This window comes from Podarcis pityusensis (genome assembly GCF_964106645.2).
Source record: "Podarcis pityusensis genome assembly, chromosome: 1".
In the NCBI taxonomy this organism is placed as follows: domain Eukaryota; kingdom Metazoa; phylum Chordata; class Lepidosauria; order Squamata; family Lacertidae; genus Podarcis; species Podarcis pityusensis.
In genome coordinates, this window is record NC_138028.1 from 88,919,052 (window position 1) to 88,938,679 (window position 19,628).

General features: G+C 41.7%; 1 protein-coding gene across 2 annotated transcripts in view; it reads right to left on the reverse strand.

The window, feature by feature from the left end:
- Window positions 1–15,839, reverse strand: part of XRCC5 (X-ray repair cross complementing 5) — a 40,244-nt gene extending 24,405 nt beyond the window's left edge. The window contains exons 1-12 of one of the 2 annotated variants that reach the window (XM_081007085.1): window positions 15,644–15,839; window positions 13,868–13,981; window positions 12,971–13,154; window positions 11,624–11,672; window positions 10,425–10,547; window positions 7,800–7,988; window positions 6,215–6,329; window positions 4,983–5,121; window positions 4,059–4,171; window positions 2,497–2,559; window positions 1,369–1,506; window positions 456–546 (exon numbers count right to left, since the gene is read on the reverse strand). In XM_081007085.1, coding sequence (XP_080863211.1) covers window positions 456–546; window positions 1,369–1,506; window positions 2,497–2,559; window positions 4,059–4,171; window positions 4,983–5,121; window positions 6,215–6,329; window positions 7,800–7,988; window positions 10,425–10,547; window positions 11,624–11,672; window positions 12,971–13,154; window positions 13,868–13,981; window positions 15,644–15,661 — 1,336 coding nt within the window. In that variant the 5' untranslated portion in view covers window positions 15,662–15,839. The remainder of the gene's footprint in view (window positions 1–455; window positions 547–1,368; window positions 1,507–2,496; window positions 2,560–4,058; window positions 4,172–4,982; window positions 5,122–6,214; window positions 6,330–7,799; window positions 7,989–10,424; window positions 10,548–11,623; window positions 11,673–12,970; window positions 13,155–13,867; window positions 13,982–15,643) is intronic. The other variant, XM_081007084.1, reaches the window with a different exon arrangement.
- Between the last annotated feature and the right edge of the window lie 3,789 nt (window positions 15,840–19,628).

Genomic DNA, 19,628 nt, shown 5'->3' on the forward strand with positions numbered 1-19,628 from the left:
AGACTGGAGTCAAGGGTGTGTGATGTTAAGCGACTGACAATTGGGTGTGGTTTGCCCAAAATGGCCTAGCAGGCCAAATCCAGAGGCCATTTGAGCCTAATTGGGCAGTACCAGGTACTTCAATGGGTGGAATGGCTAATATCTCGGAAGATGAAATCAGGATTCAATATGACCATAACAGATTGGAGAACTGTGCCAAAACTAACAAAATGAATTTCAACAGGGGAAAAAGTAAAGTTCTACACAGAGGAAGGAATAAACAGGTGCACAAGTATAGGATGGGGAAAACTTAGCCTGACAGCATGAAATGTCCTGCATATTGCAAGACATATCTTTACACTGCAACCGTACAGACATGCACCTGGGAATAAGGAGCACTAAACTCAAAGAGGCTTATTTCTGAGTAAGTATATGTAGGATTGCTCTGTTAATGATGCCAAAAGTTCAAAGCTCACCTGTTGGTGTAAACTTTTTATTATTTTTTAAGGAGGAAAACATGTATTGCCTCAGATCTTCCATATACGGTAGCTGTACATAGGCCAAACACTGTAAAGAGAGAGGGGGAATGTCAAAGGGGGGAAAACATTTTCATTTTAGTTGAGTTATCATAGTATCTAACACATAGCACAAAACACATTCTAGACTAGCACACATTCAATAGAAATGTTTACGAAATTATTAAAATAAAATTCAACAAAGCTGCCCTGAGCATTTCTTGGAGAATGGCTTGACGTGTCCTTATCTTTTTCTACCTGCTATAGTTCCTATGGCAGAGCAGTTTCCAAATTTGGGAATCTGATCGGTTTCTTATAGTGGTCCATCAAGCTTGTTTCTTTTAAGATTCCAAACCACGGCCCAAACCAAGAAGTTCTGCACTTCCCATTTACAGAGCTTCACTGGGCATCCTTTATCCACATACCTCCGCTGGCTCACACCACCTCAAACAATTCCTTTTCTTCTTGTGCTTATTTTTGCCAGTCAAAAGAAGATGAAAGATAGTGTCCGCCCCCACTTTAGTCACTGCTTAACCAAAGCAATGCTTATTAAGCACTGCATTCCATATGCGCATTCACTAAAAAGTAACATGCCAGAAATGGCATAGCCGTCTGCAGACTTTAAAAAAAATATGTATGCAATGCAGAATTTTCTTTTATCAAAAAAATACCCAGCAGCTATATACAGATTTTAAAAACCACCCCGCACCAGGTTATAGGTGCAAGCACCAAACTACTGTGCTATAGTGATGTCTAGAAAGTTCCTATGACAATACTGCATTCTTAACTTGGTGGGATTTATGCTACCCACCCCTGCTAAGAACACAGGACTGAATAGGGGTTAATAACTATATAACCATGGTAGGGGGAATACCTCGTATTCATTCTTAATTAACGGAAAAGCTACTCCAACTTGCGGGTGCGATCTTCTGTCATAGACATAACGCACTATGGCCACCATATCCAACTCATCCAAAGCATGAATGAGGGCAGAAAGAGCCACGGCTGCAGCCTGTCAAAAAGAGAGATGCAATTAAATGCAAGCATGATGAAAGCCTGGGAACCGCAGCAGTCATGAAAAATCAAAGAGGTAGGTTTTGAGCCAGCAGTCTGACTGAAACCTCACCTTTTTTACCTTTTCAAAAGCAGTGACAGTGCACAAGATCAAGAGACATACTGAAGTAGGGCACCCTCATATATACTGCACCACCGTGTCAAAATTAAATGTGTCTATATTTAAAGTTGCAGATTTAAAAACAAACTCTCGTGTGATATCACTTCTCTTAAGTTCCTATTTCTCTTTCTATTAAAGCTGGAAGAGATTCCATTTTAAAATCTGATGAGGAGAACAGGCTCTACGTTCAAAAGGGGTACAATGTAAGTAAGTCAGCAACTTCCCCGATACTACTGAAGGAGCTTGGAGAAAGTGGCTCTAGAAGAGCTGTACATTTTCTATTTCCAGGGCCTCAAAACGGCCCTGCAGGTGCTATAACATCCTAGTTCGGTCCTTGGACAAAAACTCTGTTACCCTTCAATTTTTTGTGGCAGAGAAGAGGAGGAGGAGCTGAGACTCTGATTCCATTTCCTCAATGCTTCTACAATCTAGCTATGTTGCACAGTCATGCTAGAACTAGTGGAAGAGAAAAAATGGGGGCAAACAACTAGATTGCAACTGCACCATGATACCTACTGCTAAGAAATCAATGTAAGATCTCATCTGTATCAAGAATATCAAAGCCCAAAAGGAACATCCAAGCCATGATCTCCCACTGCTAGTTCTTGTGACATTCTAGCTCCATTCTCCTTGCAGATTTTCATGTTTGTTTTCTTAAAACAGTAACGCTTAAGGAAAATAACTTGTCTGTTTTTGTGATACACCAGCTTTCAACATGTTTCACATTAAAAATAAATAAATAGAAAAATGCAGCTTTTGATTCAAGGACAGCCAGTCAAAGATTTAAAGATACAGCAAAACTCCAATCAGCAGGTTGGTAAAGCTCACCTCATCATCCTTTGCTGGGAAGACTTTCAGAACCTGATATCCCATGTAACGATGTCTCTGGACCTATGAATGAATGTTTCCAAAAGTTAGCTAGCTTTGACCTGGTCCAAATGTGATTTTGAACTCTTAAAAGTCACTGTCTAAAAGACATGAGATTCAATTCCACAGCCAAATATAGTGTTATATTCCAGGAGACTTTTAAAAATAGTTGCTAAAGCTTCTGCACTAGGTATCACTTTGAGCTACCTTCAAGCGCACTCATCACTCTTCTCCCCACCTCATACTCTCAGTTACACAAGTTCATCTGTCAGCCTTCTTTCTTCACCCCTGTTGCTCCCATCATGCCTTCCACTACAGATGGGGGGGGGGGGGGAATGCAATACATTGTGCCCAGTTTCCAAAATCTTCCAAGTTACTTCTCAGTGTTAGTGACCTCTACTTTGAGGGAAGAAGGCAGGCTTGTAAGATAAATTTTGTCTCATCTTGTTCTCCATTCTGAAGCACACTGAGGCCCCATCTGCACCACACTTTAAACACTAAAAGTCTTCCCTCAAACAAATCTTTCCTAAAATGGCGCTGAGAGTTGTTAGGAGATGCCTATTCCTCTCACAGAGCTACAATTCCCAGGAAAGAGGGATTGCTTGCTTAACCGCTCCAGGAACTGTTGCTCTGTGAGGGGAAGAAGGGTCTCCTAACAACTTTCAGCACCCTTAACAAACGAGCTCCAAGGATCATAAATGTCTGACGTGGCATGGTACTGCGTTATAAGGCCTTAATGAATGGGATGTAGCTCCAAGTATGCATAAGACTACAGCCTTAATTCTACTGGCTATACAAAATTTGATATCTCCTGTTGTAGTCATCGTTTTGTGATGTTCAAATCACCAGTTCAGATTGTCCTCCGTGGCCAGATCAGGTATGCCCACAGCCTCTGAATATGTGCAAAATAGTGCTCAGGACTGTGTGCAATGCAAAAAGAAGCAACCCAAATTTAATTCATTCACCCAAATTTTCCAACAAGATAGGGTGAATTCCACAGCCTCGGCGAATTATGAAAATTAAACAGGCCATCATGGTTTCTTATTTTGCACAATTCATTCTGCACCATTTAAACAACACGTCCCTTTTCTATTTGTCATGGGGAGGAGCAAAAAGCCACAGAGGCACTGAAGTTCCATCCCTTGACCACTGGTATTCTTATTCAGCAATTCCTCTGGATTCTGAAATTTCACAATGCAGTTTCAATCATCTTCACAGCACACACACAACCCAGATTGTGACAAAATAAAAAGAATGCTTCTCTCCCTGCCACCCACACTCAGGCATAAGAAATAAGGGAAGTGATCTCTCTCTCACACACCAACATCTACTTAAAGTGAGCTATGATGGCTGTGTTAGAAACCAGGAGCTGAAGTTCATAGCAGCTGCCCTTGCCACAAGAAGTAGTTAGCTCATTTGAAACTCATTTGTACAACCTCTTTTGCCTAGGATAAGTTTTCAAGTTATGTGAAAAGCCCTACAGCAGTTGTACAATAAGCACTTCTCCAAGTTTACATCCATACCTGAGATGATCTTGTGAACCCCAAGACAGCAAAACATTTCCCATCCGTCTTGTATTTCATCTGTTCCTCGTCTACCTTAGAGAAAGGAACTATATCGCTCCCATAGCGGAATCCTGCAGAGTGAAAGAATCAGTTCCTATGTTATTAAAGGAGGGTGACTCTCACATGGGAGCCTAAATGCAGAGCAGAAGAGAACGAGAGAGCCTTGCAGGAAAATATGAGTGTGTGGGGTGGAACTGGAGAGGACCCTCCCACCTCACAAACCAACAGCAGCCAAGGGCCACATAGGGACACTGCCTGGAACCCCTGAAAGTCGAACACAGGCACAGCTGGAAGGTAAGCCTGCTGCATGATTCCCTTCAGCCTATGGACAGAAGCAGAGATGGAGCTAGACATGGAAGGTGAGCCCACCTACCTCAAGTTTTTCCTTCAAGAGTGCATTCAAAGTGTGCATGTGTGTGTGTGTGTCACTCCTGTTGTCACATCCTCCATACTCAACATACACATCAACCAAGCATCTTTTAAACTGCAAGCAGGGCTGTCCTGTTGCAGCTCAAGGGATGGGGGGAGGGTGGCTAAGGAGGACGTGCTTCCTCTAAATAGATCTCCCTACATGGTATCAGATAATTGTATGAAGCTTGTTATCTCTTGATACCCTAGAAATTCTTTTGTGTATTTAGCAAAACATGCATGCCCCAAATCCATTTTCAGTACTCTCCTATCTGGAATGGATATAAAATTTAATTCCTCTGTTACCAATGTTACCTCACTTATTCTACCTTCATCTCAATGCTTCTGCCAATAAACCAAACCCAGAGCTTGCTCACTAAATGCAATTCACTAAATTGCACTTAACTTTTTTTTTTTTTTTGGCAAGCAAATACTTTCCCAGGAAAATCTTGGTGCTCAAAGCAGAAGTCATACCTTGAATAACGTCCTCCTTCTGAACTTCTGTTTCATCATCGTCATTCAAGCAGTAAACTGTTTCTTTCTGAACATCTTCTCTTTTTAGTGTCTTGGCATCTACAACCGTCCAGGTTTTTTTCACTTTTTCCTCGGTGAACTTGACATTGAAATTAAAAAGATAAGTTATTTCATGTTAACAGGCAGAACAATCCTAAGTATGGGAAGCCAACAGAACTTGTGCCATCTTGAATTCAGCTGGAGTAAATTACCCCTAGTCCGAACTCTGTTCAGGAGCAAGACTACTGACAGCTGAGTTGACCTAAGCCTGGCAGAAGAAAGCAAGCCTTTAAAATAAGAGACTGACAACACCCTTTTTGCCAGCTTGAGTTCCACTGGGTTGCCAGGTCATATGACTGAGCTGAACAGAGCTAGGATTCAGCATACGCCACCAAACATCAGCAATACCCATTTTTCAGGGTTTGTGCCAGCATAAGATCCCCGGCTAAGCTAGGACATATGACTTACACTAGCACAGCCCAACTGTGCTGGGAATCCACCTGCTAAGCTAGAGATCCACTGGATCCTAATTTGCTCATCCCAGCAATCTTGGGTTTGGATTGCTCCCTTGGAGCTTAGATATCCACTGCAACAATTCAAAGGCCCCCTTTCCTTTCCCAGGCATAAGACAGCAGCCAACTTACACTGCACTAGTAAAAATATCCCTGAACCCATAAAATTTATTTCACTTATCATCAATGATATGCCAATATTGACAGTTAGAAAACACTGGAAAAAATGCCTGAAATTTCAGGTGCACATAATCATGGATTGACAGTCTACAATGCACTAATTTCTAGTGACTGAAGGCAAACTGCAGATTTAAAAAGTTACAGTGGTCCTATATACAAGAACACTTTACCGGAAAATGTGAGAAGTTCCCCAAGAGAAATATGGAAGGAATTCATTGCTATGCAGTTTCTCCAACTGCCATCACTTGCGTTTTCCAAGGGAATAGGAGTTTCAGAAACCAGACAGTGAACTTTATGAAAAACGACCATATTCTATCTCTCTATGCTGTCAGATTTAATAATTTAATAGGCAGCTATACTAATCAGTTACTGCGGTTGAATCTGAATTTACAACTAATTAATCCCTGCTGTGTTTCCTCCCTTCTACTGGCACCAGTGTTGGCATGTGTTCAATTATGCTAATATGGTGCTAAAAATACAAAAGTGGCTGTTGTAACTTACTGCTTTGTAGGCCACAATCCTTATAGACAACTGAGAACCAATTGTGAGCTGGCAAGGCCAAGCCATAGGTCTCCGTTCAACCTTCTTAAACACTGAAAGGCGCTCCAGACTCTCTCTAAATGACAAAACACAGGGGAAAGTGATATGGTGAATCCCGTAAAACATTTTACTAACTGCTCACAGGAAAAGAATAGGTTAGTTTTAACAAAATTGTGGTCTTGAAAATATTTTGGTTCTAGATAAATTATCTGTGATTTTTCACATCTTCACATCATAGTAATGTATGTGTTCTTACATGTTTATCACAGACAGATCTTCAATTTCACCTTACATCATCTCAAGTCAGGGTGATTTTCAAGAGAGACTATTCCCACATCCAGAAATGTGCATGAATCCAGTTACATGTGACATTAAGGTTGATGACACTGTGGTATTTATTTTCCAGGCATTTTAACAGTTCTGCTGAATTCTTGAATCACTTGAAGCTCACTTGTTGTACTAGTATAGTTAGGATGGAATGCGGCAACAGCACTAGTCCAATATCACAAAACATGTCATTGTGCTACTACCTCAGCAATGTTATATCAGCAACAGAGATGGGTATTTCCATGCTCACTAGTCGCTTTCATCTCTGTGATGAGAGCTGCAACCAGATAAAAGCACATGGATGGCACGATACACGAGCAAGGAGTGCAATGTGTGCTATTTTTCACCAAGGTAAAATCTGTTAGGGTGCATAGCAGAGCCCTCTCTCTTATGGCACCCACAGTATGGAACTTGTTAATAAAAAAAACATGCCTGGCTGACTACCCCCTTAGAAGTACTGCACTACCAGAAGATGTTTTCCTTTAGAAAAGCCTTTGTCAGCACTTCACAGAACCAATAATGTCACTGGATTGCGCGGTAGATCAGCTTAAAAAGCCACAACAATGAACAATAAACTTCCACAGTTGATTTTTTTTTCTGAGTGCTGGTTTAACACTTATTTTATATCATTAGGCTGTAAACTGCTTGCCATGAAACTTACCAATAATAAAAAAATCAACAAAAATAAATATTTTTAAAATGTCAAATCCAATGCAGATATAGGTTTGGATACTAATGTTTGTTGTAATTACATATTGGGGAGGAAAGCGGTGAGTAGAGCTTGTCATTTTTAGCATTATTTTTCCCTTGCTATTTTTGTGTGCTGCTGTTTGCTGGTTTTCCTTTGAGGTTTTTACACACATTTTTAGATTTTAAGCTATCTTTATTTTAAAGTGCAGGTGCCTGCAAGCAAAGAGGCACCTCCAATATTATCGGTAAATAATGAGCACTGCTCTCCTGTACATTGCTATTCCCGATGCTATTAAGGCCCAGGTTTGCTGCTGAACATCTAGCTTGGCCTTACGAACCTAAAACATTACACTGAAGCCATGTTCCACCATAATGAAAAGGGAAATACTTCTATGTAAAGGAACACTGTGGTGTCAGGAGGAGAAAAAGCCCAATTTATGCAAACAAAACCTCTGTGGGCATGAAACTGTGAGGGAAATAAATACAAGCAAAGTTTCTAATAATGGAAGCAAGAGCAATTCAAAGTTACCTGAAAGTATAAATGTCCTCCAGGCCTTCTTCTTTGGCTAAGGAAAACATAAGCTTTCTCACCATCTGAAGGCCTTCTTTCTGCTGCCCAGATAGCCCCTTCCTTGGAAAAGGGTTTTGGCCCCTACTGGAATGCAAACCATTCCCCGTGTCCCCACTTCCATCTTCGTCATTCGCTGGAAATGGCAAGCTAGGAATACAATAAAGAACAATTTCCATTCACATTCCTCATTCACCAGAACGACTACAAATCAATTCACTGACTTTTATTTTATTTTTTCCTGAAATGAAAGAAATGTGAATTGACACTTTGCATCCTCCCTTTATTCTGATGCACGTTCAATTGTCATTCTGAAACCTTAGCAAGCCAGCCCACACTGATGCTCATTTATTGCCACGCTATTAGTCACTTGTGACATGACAAGCTCTGTATAGGATGTTTTAAAGCTCAAACTTGGGAGTATTCATAAATAAAGTTGACGTATTTTCCTCTGCGGAAAGAAATTGGATTAAGAATTTTGCATAATACATCTGCATGAAATTATCTTTTGATGTAATTTATATGTCAACAACTAACAGTCAAATTATACATAATGTTAAATGTATCATTTTCCCCCCCTTAAAATTGCAGCAGTGGAGTGTGTGGGGAGGTCAAATCAGAATTGGAGCAGTGGCAATGGGAAATGGGGATTTAACCCTTTCCCCACACATGGAAACCCCCCTTCCCCAAGTAGCTGATTACCCCAAGAGGGAACAGGCCATTGGGGCAAATAGCAGTTTCTTTCCAGAAGTGGCAGAAGGGAAAGGAATATATTTTTGGGGAGTGGGGGCACTTTTCACCAAGACTGTGATGTGGTATGAAAAGGTTAACCCCTCCTCCCTCTATGTCTTGGGACAGAATTCCCCCCTTCCTAGTATGGCCATTAAGAAAAAGGAAGGAAGATGGAAGCTAAGATATGCAGTTCACATGATGTGTTTGGCCCTGAGCTTACAATAAAAGGACCTAAGGAATGGAAGCACCCATTGGAAAAGCCAAGTTTCCTTGCCCCATGCATTTCAAGTCACTTAATTCACTGAATGACCACAATGGTCTGTGCATGCCTGCTTCCTTTGGGACTTCTGCCCTTCAGATTTCATCCACGGCATCTTGCCAATTTTTGCATTTTGCGATGTGAGCTGAGTGAAAGCAGTTTTCATTCTCATATATTGAGCATGAAAATCTATAGATTAACCTGGAAGTAAGCTTCACTGTGATCAATGAGCTTACTTCTGATCAGACAGAACAATCCTATTTATGTAATTGATCATAGCATAGCAAAGGTGGAGGATGGGGACGGAGGGGGGGGAGATGAAACAGAATTCCAATTTAGGCACCTTTGTCTATTTTGCAGCATTAATGATGTCTAAATATCATTATTGCCACTGGCATATTACAGTTAAGATAATTTCTTCTTAGTATTGCTTTCTGAATGAGCCAAATCACAACCTATAGTCTTTTTCTCAATACATTAACAGGGCAATCCTAACCATATCTGCTCAGAAGTAAGCCCGCTGGGTTCAATGGGCCTCATTTCCAGGCACAGGCACATAAAGGACGTTCCCAATTAGCAGTTGCTTGCTTGCATGCAGCCCTACAATTGCTAAAAATATGGGTATTCCTGCACAGAAGCAGAAAAAAGGCTCTGAAATATAGCAATGGATGAGTAGAATTAAGGCCTGTGAGAATGTCAGCTATTCTCCAGGGGTCTAGAACTGCTGAACCACAGGCAAGATCCAGCCTATAAAAGCTTCTGAAACGATCTGCCAGCCACAATGGCATAAGCAACACCACAAGAAGACTCAGGTGGCACAATGGGGTCAGTGCATCTGGCTGTTAACCAGAAGGTTGGTGATTCAAGCCCACCCAGGGACAGCTGCAGACAGGATTCCTGCATTGTAGAGGGTTGGACTAAATGACCCTTGCGGTTCCTTCCAACTCTATGATTCTAAGAAAAGCTGTCCCCAGTCATTCTATACAAGCGCTGGGCTGGGGGAAGAGATTTAAATGTCCTGACTGAGCCCGGTGATGCAATGGGGATGAAATCCCCATGGCCCACCTTGCTCTTCAGAATGAAGAGAAGTTCTGCCTAGTCGAGAGCAATTGTGGGAATGAAAATTACCTTTCCCACCACTCCTCAGCTGATGTGCATGCATCAGCTAAGGAGCAGTGAGTATGTGCACCTATGATTGTGGACCTTGGCATACCTGGGGGGGTCTCACTCCACCCACTCTGGGGTCTGGTTCTGCCCACTCTTCAGCTGAGGCCCCCCAACAGTTGACATCTATCAGCAGAGGAATGTATACAACCCAGAGCTTTTGTGCTATTTGCAGAATAAGATATCCCAAATAAGGGCAAAATATGCAAATATGCTTTATTTGCATAATTTATGCAGCTTGCAGAATTCAACTATTCTGGATGCAGACTTGCTAAGTTTTTTGTTTGAACGCACAGCCCTACTTATACAAATTTTTAGTGTCTTTTTGAGAAGGCACTAAAATATTAGAGGCTAGAGTTAGAGAAATGACATTCCCTTTCTCAGAACAGGACAGAGTTGAAATAATATTTCATAGTTCTCTCCTCACTCACAAAAACTGAAGCGAAATACCAGTATTCTTCATGTTAGCAATGATAACATCCAGTTGATCCTCACTGAAGGGACTACTGAGGTCTGTAAAAACTTCAATGTGTAGTTTGTCATATTTTTTCCCACTAAAAGAGAAGGCAAAAATAAAAGAGTTTCAAAAGCACAGGTATTTTGACAGCTGCAATATTTTGACTGCTTCTTTACAAAGAGCAATTTATACTTCTAGTAAGGCCACATACGATTAATATGAATCCACAGAATGTCATGTATTTGCTGTGTTTGGCCATCACAATATACCATATTTTAGAGGGATGTGATTGGACCTAGGTAACGCCTAGGTAAGCTGACATGTTTAAACAAGCCATAATTAACCTTAACCAAAGTATAAGGTTCAAATGAAATGCTAAACTTTATTATTCTTGCTATCCACCTTGAACTGTCAGGAAAGGCAGGATATAAAATTGTTAGATCAATACAAATAAATAAGTAGCACTGCCATTTTAATTATTTCCCCCCTTTATTACTCATTGGGGGAAGCATCTCCTCTTATAATATACTGAGTAAAATTAACCAAGTGCTATATTCCACTTGGTATCAGTCATGGAAAGTACTCCAGTGTCAGGTGAGCTCTGATTTTCCAACACTTAAGTCAATGAAAACCTGCAATTTTTACATTAGCATAGACCTGATTCTTAGCATTGTGCTGCTGAACAAGTGCCCAATTAACCTGAAAGCAAACTTCAAAAATGGGCTATGAAAGACTTAAGTGGCTAAAGTTCAGCAGTGAAAACAAATGAACAGAGCAGAGCGGCGAGGAAACCCAATACTTTTCATTTTCAGCTTGTTATATACATTAAGAGTAAATGTCATTTTGTTCTTCAAAGAACTTCCAGTTCTTTATCTCAGTGATAATTTGGGCCCACAAAAGCTGGTTGAGAGGTACTAACACTTCCTTTACAAAATTGAACTAAAAATGTCCTTAAGGCTATCCCAAAATAGCCCTATTTACTAAGCTGTCTAATAATACACACAGAAGATTTTGAGCTCTCTTGTGGTAATCAGTCAGAATCCTTCAGTATTTATTATCTCAAAAACACTCCTTCCATAGTAAGATAATGTCCCAACACTAAAATGGAGTCAGGTCCATTTTCAAAACTGAGTTTCAGAATGCTTAAAGGCAGTTGTGGGCTGATATACTTACATTGTTTCCTTTTGGAGCAAGTCCATGCAAACAACAAGAGCATCAAGAACTAAGCACATTAAGAAAAGTCACTTTAATTTTTAAAAAACCCACAATCTGATACATGCTGGCCAGGATACAGTCATTACTGAGCAGCCCTAGTCACAGTAATATTTCACATTTAACACACCTGAAGTGTTCAAAGCATTTAACATATCAATAACAGCCCTGTAGGGCAGTGTTTCCCAACCTTATTCCAACTATGACCCCCTTCTGACTTAGTTTCCTTTCTGTGGTGCCCCCCATGGGCATAGCCAGGGGGGCAGCTGCCATCCAATAAATACAAATCAATACAAATCAGAGGTTCTGCCCCCCCCCCAACAAAAATCCTGGCTACGCCCATGCCCATGTTCTATGTAAACAGAACCTGTTTTATTTATCATTTTTATAATACAGTCCAAAAGTCGCACAGGGAGCTCTGTATATATGGGAGAATTTTAAAAGGCAAGTGGTCTTCACTGACCTGGTGCAAAAAGATCTTGTCATCCAGAGGAGCCCTGGCTGCCTAGATAAAACACTACAGCCCCACACACCCTTACCTGGGAGTATGGTCCACTGAACTCAGTGCAACTTTCTTCTGAGTAGACACTTATTTACCAGATGCAAGGCAGCAACACCAGACGACCCCACTCAGCTAGGCGCTGGGATGGATTTCACCCAGACCTTGCAGAGTCAGGCCAACACTGGCCGACAGGCCCAGGGGTGGGAAACACAGCATTAGTCCTGCTTTGGCCTGTGAAGCCATTTCCCCCAACTCATGCCCCTCTGCCCCACACCTGAAGTCACATGTGAGGCAGGTAAAGACATGACTGGATTTGTTCCGCGAGTTTCCCCTGAGAATCTTGATCATGCCACCAATCCTTCCAGACAGCAGGGTCAAGTCACTGGCAGGATTAAAGTCACTGATGGGCCATGAGTTTAACACTGCTGGGTAGGCTGCACAACTGAGCTCCCCTGTAGAAAAAAGCTTTGCCAATAATGAAGTTGGCGAAGCGCCATGCACCCCACACTCAGCTGGATGTCGGGTGCTTGGGAAGTGCCGTGCAAGAGACTTTGGCAGGTGGGAGGGATAAACCACCTGTCAATCATCTGACATCATAATAATACCATGTCCTGCCCACCTGTCAATGGTGTTCTGTCGGGGTGAGACAAATAACAATCAGGCCCACTGAGCCAAATAGGTTTGTCTTAAATAATAAGGGCTCTAGGAGTTAATGTGGCAATTCCAGACACAGTTAAAATATAAACTCCCAATCTTCCATGCAGCTGTAATCTGGTGAAAAGATTTTCAACATTCATAAAGGATACTGTCCCCATGTTCAGAGCCAGGCTGAACCATATTTTGTATGTCTTCCAGCAAATCAAAATCCGGCATCATCAGGTGTCTGTGCACAGTGATATGCTGATATTGGTCCCCGCTGGCAAGGCTATTTGCAGTGTCCTCTGTGCCAAATAAAACCAAGGCGATTTCATCTTTACTCTCAGCAAACACCTGCAGATGGTAAAAGATGCCAGTGCAGATACAAAGTGATCAGTATAAACTTTGCTACTCAGCTTCAGATTACTATCGATTCATTTTTCCAACCTTATCTGCATCATATATGAAACATATTTAAATGACATTTTAGGTTCTGTGGTCAGCTACCAAACTGTTATGGGAACTACAGTTCAATATCTGGAAAAAAATCCAGAGGCTAGAAAATACAGTTACAGAACTTTGCCTCCCCCGCCCCCTCCACCGGAAGGGGCAGTTTTAACACAAGTTGAAAACTGAAATAATGGTAGGAAAAAATCAATGTACCAAAAGGATTGGTGGAACAGAATGCATTATCAAAGAAGTGGAGTAGACATTCTGTATTTCTGTTACACCTATGTAACTTCAAGGAAAGAAGTATGAAGCTGAGGGGAAACATGGTGTGCAGCAAATTGTAAACCACAGGAAGGGCAACAGCCTCAATGCCCCTGAAGCTGCCCCCGTCTTCTATCCCATCAGAGTTATTTTTCCCCCCTATTCATTTCTGCCTTATTTCCCCTGGTTTATAAAGTTAACAAAACACTGCAGGCCTGTTTTAAGTTTTACTTCTTCCCTTTCACATGAAGTGAAGTTTAGCCCTGTTCTGATGTCATCATGCTGTGAGTTTTCTGCAGCACCTTCATCTTTATCATAACTTCTACTGTTCGTCCCACAACTCTGAGATCTTTTACCTGTCGCTGCACAAACATTGTCATCACTTTTTTGGCTTGTTCAAAAGGAGAGTCTTCTCCAGGACCAGAATTGCTCATAGAAAAGCCGACATCCATACACAGGACCACTGCTGCCTTCAGAAAGCAAAAGTACATGCTGAACTAGAATATAGCTAAGTGAAATCATACAAGCACCTATTTCTTGAGCTGTAACATTCTATACCTACATGCTACTGCAAAGGAAACTATGGAACCAATACAGTTTTCAGGCTACAATCCTATACCCACTGGGAGTATGCCCAGCTCGGTTTAATGGATTTTACTACTTTACTCAGAAGTAGGCATACACAGAATTGTTTTCAAAATTTCTACCTGTCTTGTCAAAAACACTGTAGAAAAATAAACCACAATACACACTCCCAGCAGGATTGGGGGGAAAGTCCGATTAGCTTTGTAAAATTGCTTTTACAAGAGAAATAATGTGTTTAATGCAGTAAGGGTAAAAATGGAGTGCTTATATAGGGGAAAAAACATATTTTGTTCTTTATTCAGTTTATTCAATCTATGCATTTTGGGTCGTAGGGCTCTCCTGAGCAGAAAATGCTTGCTCTGCCTGTACCACTGAAGCTTTACAATCACTCAGCTGAGCAATACTGTTGGATCCAACCCAATATTTATAACCCACCTTTACTCAAACTATAGGAATCCATTTTTTAAAAAATCAGGTTCCCCCAGGTCCTAAACTTCTCAGATATATTTGTTCATGTCTTAGATGCTGGAGTCACAGAACTGGAAGAACTGTTTGGTTTGTTTAAATTTAATAGTTTAGGTTTTTTTAAAAAATGCATGTTTACTGTTTTTATATTGTATTTATACAAGCTTTGCTACATAGAAAGCTGCTTTATGGTGGCTTTCCCCTCGAAAAGTGGGATATTAGTACCTAAATAACTACATAATAATGTTATTATAGAATTAAGAGGTTGTGTCCAACTAACATGTACCAGTAGTTCAAGGACTCTTGCCTGTGTATGACTTTCCATCCCCATGCAACCCCTTTTATCTGCCCTGAAGAATTGGCATTGGCAAGAAGAGTGGGCATTGCGCACTACTTTACCGCTTGATCCCAACAGGTAAGTTTCTTATATGTGAACAAGGTCGGTCTGTGTGTGTGTGTGTGTGTAAGTACCACTGTGTGTATAATCACTCCCTTGATTAATCTGGAATACAAGGCATCACTTGGTTCTAAATGCAAGTGTAGATTAGGTTGCAATCCTACATACACTTACGTGCGAGTAAATCCCATTGAACTCAATGGGTCTATGCACAGAATTGTACTGAAATAAATAAATAATATTGTATCGCGATCCGCTTCGTGCAGACTTATCTGCCCCTGAAAAGCAGGATGCAATCCTGATTCTATATATGTAGCATTTCGGAGTGTGGGGGGGGGGGTCCGCCCCGGGATAATCTGATCATAGGTTAACACACACCCCCCCCAAAAAACCCCACACACCTCACTAAGGACTAGAAGCCCCACTTTCACCTACAATAATAATAATGATACATTCTTAAGCGAGGGAGGGAGGGAGGGGAAGAGACTCGCTAAGCATCTTGAACGGAAGTCCAATGCTAGGGGATGAGTCCGTGTGAAGCAGCCGAGAGAAGCGGGGAAAGTTCCCCTCAGGCCCCCATTAGCCCTGTCGGGGCGACGCGCGTCTCTTCCTGAGGCAAAGAGCCTGCAGGGGACCAGCGTAGCCGGCGAGGTCCGTCTCTCACGCCCCACCACCCGCGCGTTACCTTCGCCCCCCGCGACATCGTGCCAGAAGCGGCTCCAACTCCGTCTTCCGCGCCTCCGCCGCCTCTTCCTTCCGGAGTCTCTCGCCTAATATCCGGCCAAGTGGGTCCGGGCGCGGCCGTGGGAACGAGCCCCACAGCGGCGCCTCGTGGTCGCAGCCGAGATGGAGGAGGAAGGATGGAGGGCCGGGGGAATTGCGGTTACAAGGAGGAGAGGGTTGTGTTGGCACAAAAGAGGATGCTCAGGCTGCAGTTCTAATGCACGCTTCCTGCAATGATTTAACAGTGCCGGATTTACGTATAAGCTCAACAAGCTATAGCTTAGAGCCCCACTCTCTTGGGGCCCCCCCAAAAAATTTAAGGGGGGGGGGAACTGGATGTACATTTCCAAAATATAAGATAAAAAACACATAAAACCTACATACATCAACAGTGTTTTGTGTTGTGTAGGCTCCTATGATGTACATAATGGGCCCCGCCTGCTAGCCTGCTCCCTAAAATATCACTGGTTTGCTCATTTCTATATATAGGGTGCCTACATTCATTTATAATTATTAGAAGTTTGCATCATATATTTGCACCTATTATTATTTCATGTTATAGCAAGTTTCTAGAGACTAGATTATGAGTCTTTAGAAATTGTGTTTCTAAAGGAAATTTTGTTATTGCCAAATGCCAATGTGTTTGCATTATTAAGTTTGTTATGAATAAAAAATCATTTGAAGTTAGAGCTTAATAATTATTTCACTATTAATATACCTAATTGTATTTCAGTTCAACAATTACTTTGATAAAATACATATTTTGTTATGTGCAAATAGCTTTTTATACCTATTAGGTCCATAAATTACCATATAGCATATATTCAACACAAAAAACAGCTACAATTTGTTGTTGACAAAGGACAGCTGGACATATAAAGGGCCCATTACCTTCAATAGCTTAGGGCCTCATCAAACCTAAATCTGGCCCTGATTCTTCAACATCAACTTCACTGGACTGGTCATGTTGTGCGGATGCCTGATTAGCGTCTCCCAAAGCGACTACTCTATTCCCAACTTATGAATAGAAAGTGTAATACTGGTGGTCAAGAAAAGAGGTTTAAAGACTCTCTCAAGGCAATTTTTTTTAAAAAAATGTAGTATAAACACGGACAACTGGGAAACACTGGCCTGCGAGCTCTCCAATTGGAGAACAGCCTTTACCAAAGGGGTCATGGGCTTTGAAGACACCCGAACTCAGGATGCAAGGGGAAAACGTGCTAAGAGGAAGGCACACTTGGCAACCCCTCAACATGATCAGCTCCCACCCGGAAACCTATGTCTCCAATGGGGAAGGACATGTGACTCCAGAATTGGCCTCTACAGTCACAGACTCACAGTGAAAACCGTGTTCATGGAAGATAATCTTACTTGGCTATGAGTGATCGCCAAAGATGAAGATAAGAAGGAGAGAGGAAGGAGTAAAAAGATGTGTCGACACAAAAGTGGATGTTCACGCTGCAGTTCTAATGAATACTTCCTGGGAGTGAGTCTCCTGGAAGCCAACGGCTCTCTCTTCGAAGCAGACGTGTATAGGGTTGCACTGTTCATATCATAAGCCTAAAAGAGGGCAATGAAGATTGGGTGTGTGTAAAAAAATGCCACCTTTTAAAAAGGAGAATCTTTTCACCCCACTGCACAGCAGTAAGTTCAAGCTTCCCACCACGTCGATCCTTAAGGATGCAGTCCTATACTCCCACTTACCTGAGGGCGAGGCTCAGCTCCATAAGGCTTCTGAGTAGACATCTGTAGGAGTACAATAACCAATCTCAAAACGTATGGGAGAATGGGATGCTGAGAAGAGCGCAGAGAGAAGAAACGTCATGGTGCATCTGCAGTAGGACAACTGGATGCCTTCACCTACCCCAGCTACAACAAAACATGTCTGTCCTGTATCGGTCTCTGCAGCTGTTACTCAACAATTTGACTTCAGCTCCAAAGGCACACTCCTCCATCAGCTCCCAAGATGGACAGGTGCCAACCATTTGTTTTAAAACTACTGGTTTTACTTAGATTTTATGTCCATTTGTTTTTAAAGATTTTAGCAGTATCTTTTATGAATATTTTATATTGTTTTATGTAAGCCACTTAGAGGTTTGGGTTGATTAAGTGGAATGTAACTTTTGTTAAAATATGGGAGTTCATTTGGAAACACTGAGGTATTGTTCACCGACTTTTTTAAAAACTAAATGTCTGTGTATAGTATCTGCTAGATTAAATTGCAGTTTCCTTTTGCAGAGTATGGCATCCTGTTAAATATATGAAATTTTAAAGGAGGGAGGAAATCTGATAACCCAAGAGGGAATCTTATTCATTTCCCATCGTTCCTTAAAGAAGATGCCCTTGGTATTCTAAACGAACTTGAACAAGTTCCACCCTGGGCTGAAGCAGTGATTCAGGCAAAACTGCCCAAGACTAAACTTAATTTGGCCACTTCACAAGAGAACGAAAAGAATAGGCCTCCAGTTGCATCCGAAGAAAGGGCACATTATCTCAAACAGCCGCAGCGGTAATGCTGCAGGACACTGTGGTCTAGATCAGTGTGAATGGATTCTGTGTACAGTTAAATAGACCACTTTCAATTTTCTCCATGATGGGATCCTTGTGTAGGCTGTCTGAAGTTCAAATGGAAAATACACAAAGCAGCAGGTGATGTGAACAATTTTGGACAAGTCCCTCACCATTTGCTATGTTTTTGGAACAACCAGACTCTTAAGGAATAGGAGTGGGTGGTGGGTGGGGGAAAGCTTCAATCATTTTGCAAGAAATTGGCAGGTGGTCTATACAGAGGTTTCCAAAACACCTGGGGTTTTGAAAAAGTATCTGTTGAAATATGGTTTTTTAAGGTCTTACACCCCAGCATGAGATAGATCTGCTGGGTACAGAATTGCCTTATCTGTGGCAGCTTTCCTTAAACACTTATTATGCGCTGTACTCTACACTACCACATGCAGCTCGCCATGACTGTCTAGCAGTTATTGATGATTCCCTGCAGAGGTGCATGTAAGTGCACAATTTACTTCCTCTATTTGAGCACACATACCTGGAGAAGAATCCCCTACCTACCCATTTCATGAATGTGTATAAATAAACCATGTGCCCATGGTCTGAAATTGAAACAGAACTTCTATACAGGTGGTTAATGTTTCTGTTCACCCTGTGGAATAAACTGCATATTTAGTTCTGCATCAGTATGGTTTTCATACTGAGAGCCAGTGTGGTGTAGTGGTTAAGAGCGGTAGTCTCGTAATCTGGGGAACCGGGTCTGCGTCTCCGCTCCTCCACATGCAGCTGCTGGGTGACCTTGGGCTAGTCACACTTCTTTGAAGTCTCTCAGCCCCACTCACCTCACAGAGTGTTTGTTGTGGGGGAGGAAGGGAAAGGAGATTGTGAGCCGCTTTGAGACTCCTTCGGGTAGTGATAAAGCGGGATATCAAATCCAAACTCTTCTTCTTCAAAATGGTAGCTGGGGAAGTTTTCATATTACAGTGGTACCTCAGGTTACATACGCTTCAGGTTACATACGCTTCAGGTTACAGACTCCGCTAACCCAGAAATAGTGCTTCAGGTTAAGAACAGACCTCCAGAACGAATTAAGTACTTAACCTGAGGTACAACTGTACCAGAGTTTAGGCATCCCTTATGCACACTACAAAATGCTAATGCATTTCTACAAACCTTCTTGTTAAACTATTTAAAAATCCATCCACAATATTTTGTTTAACCAGCCCGCCCATTTGCACAAATCCAGGTGCTACAAGGCAACTTGCCCCCAAATAATTCTTGCTTACCTTAGGCCATGATCTAACTACGTATCTGCACGCATTTCAGAAAATCCATCACCAGCTAATTAAACTTTAGAACACAATAACTGATTCAAATATTTTAATCAGATTAAAACTTTCTAAAAATGAAGCAGGCAAACTCTCAGGAATAACTGCTTCTGT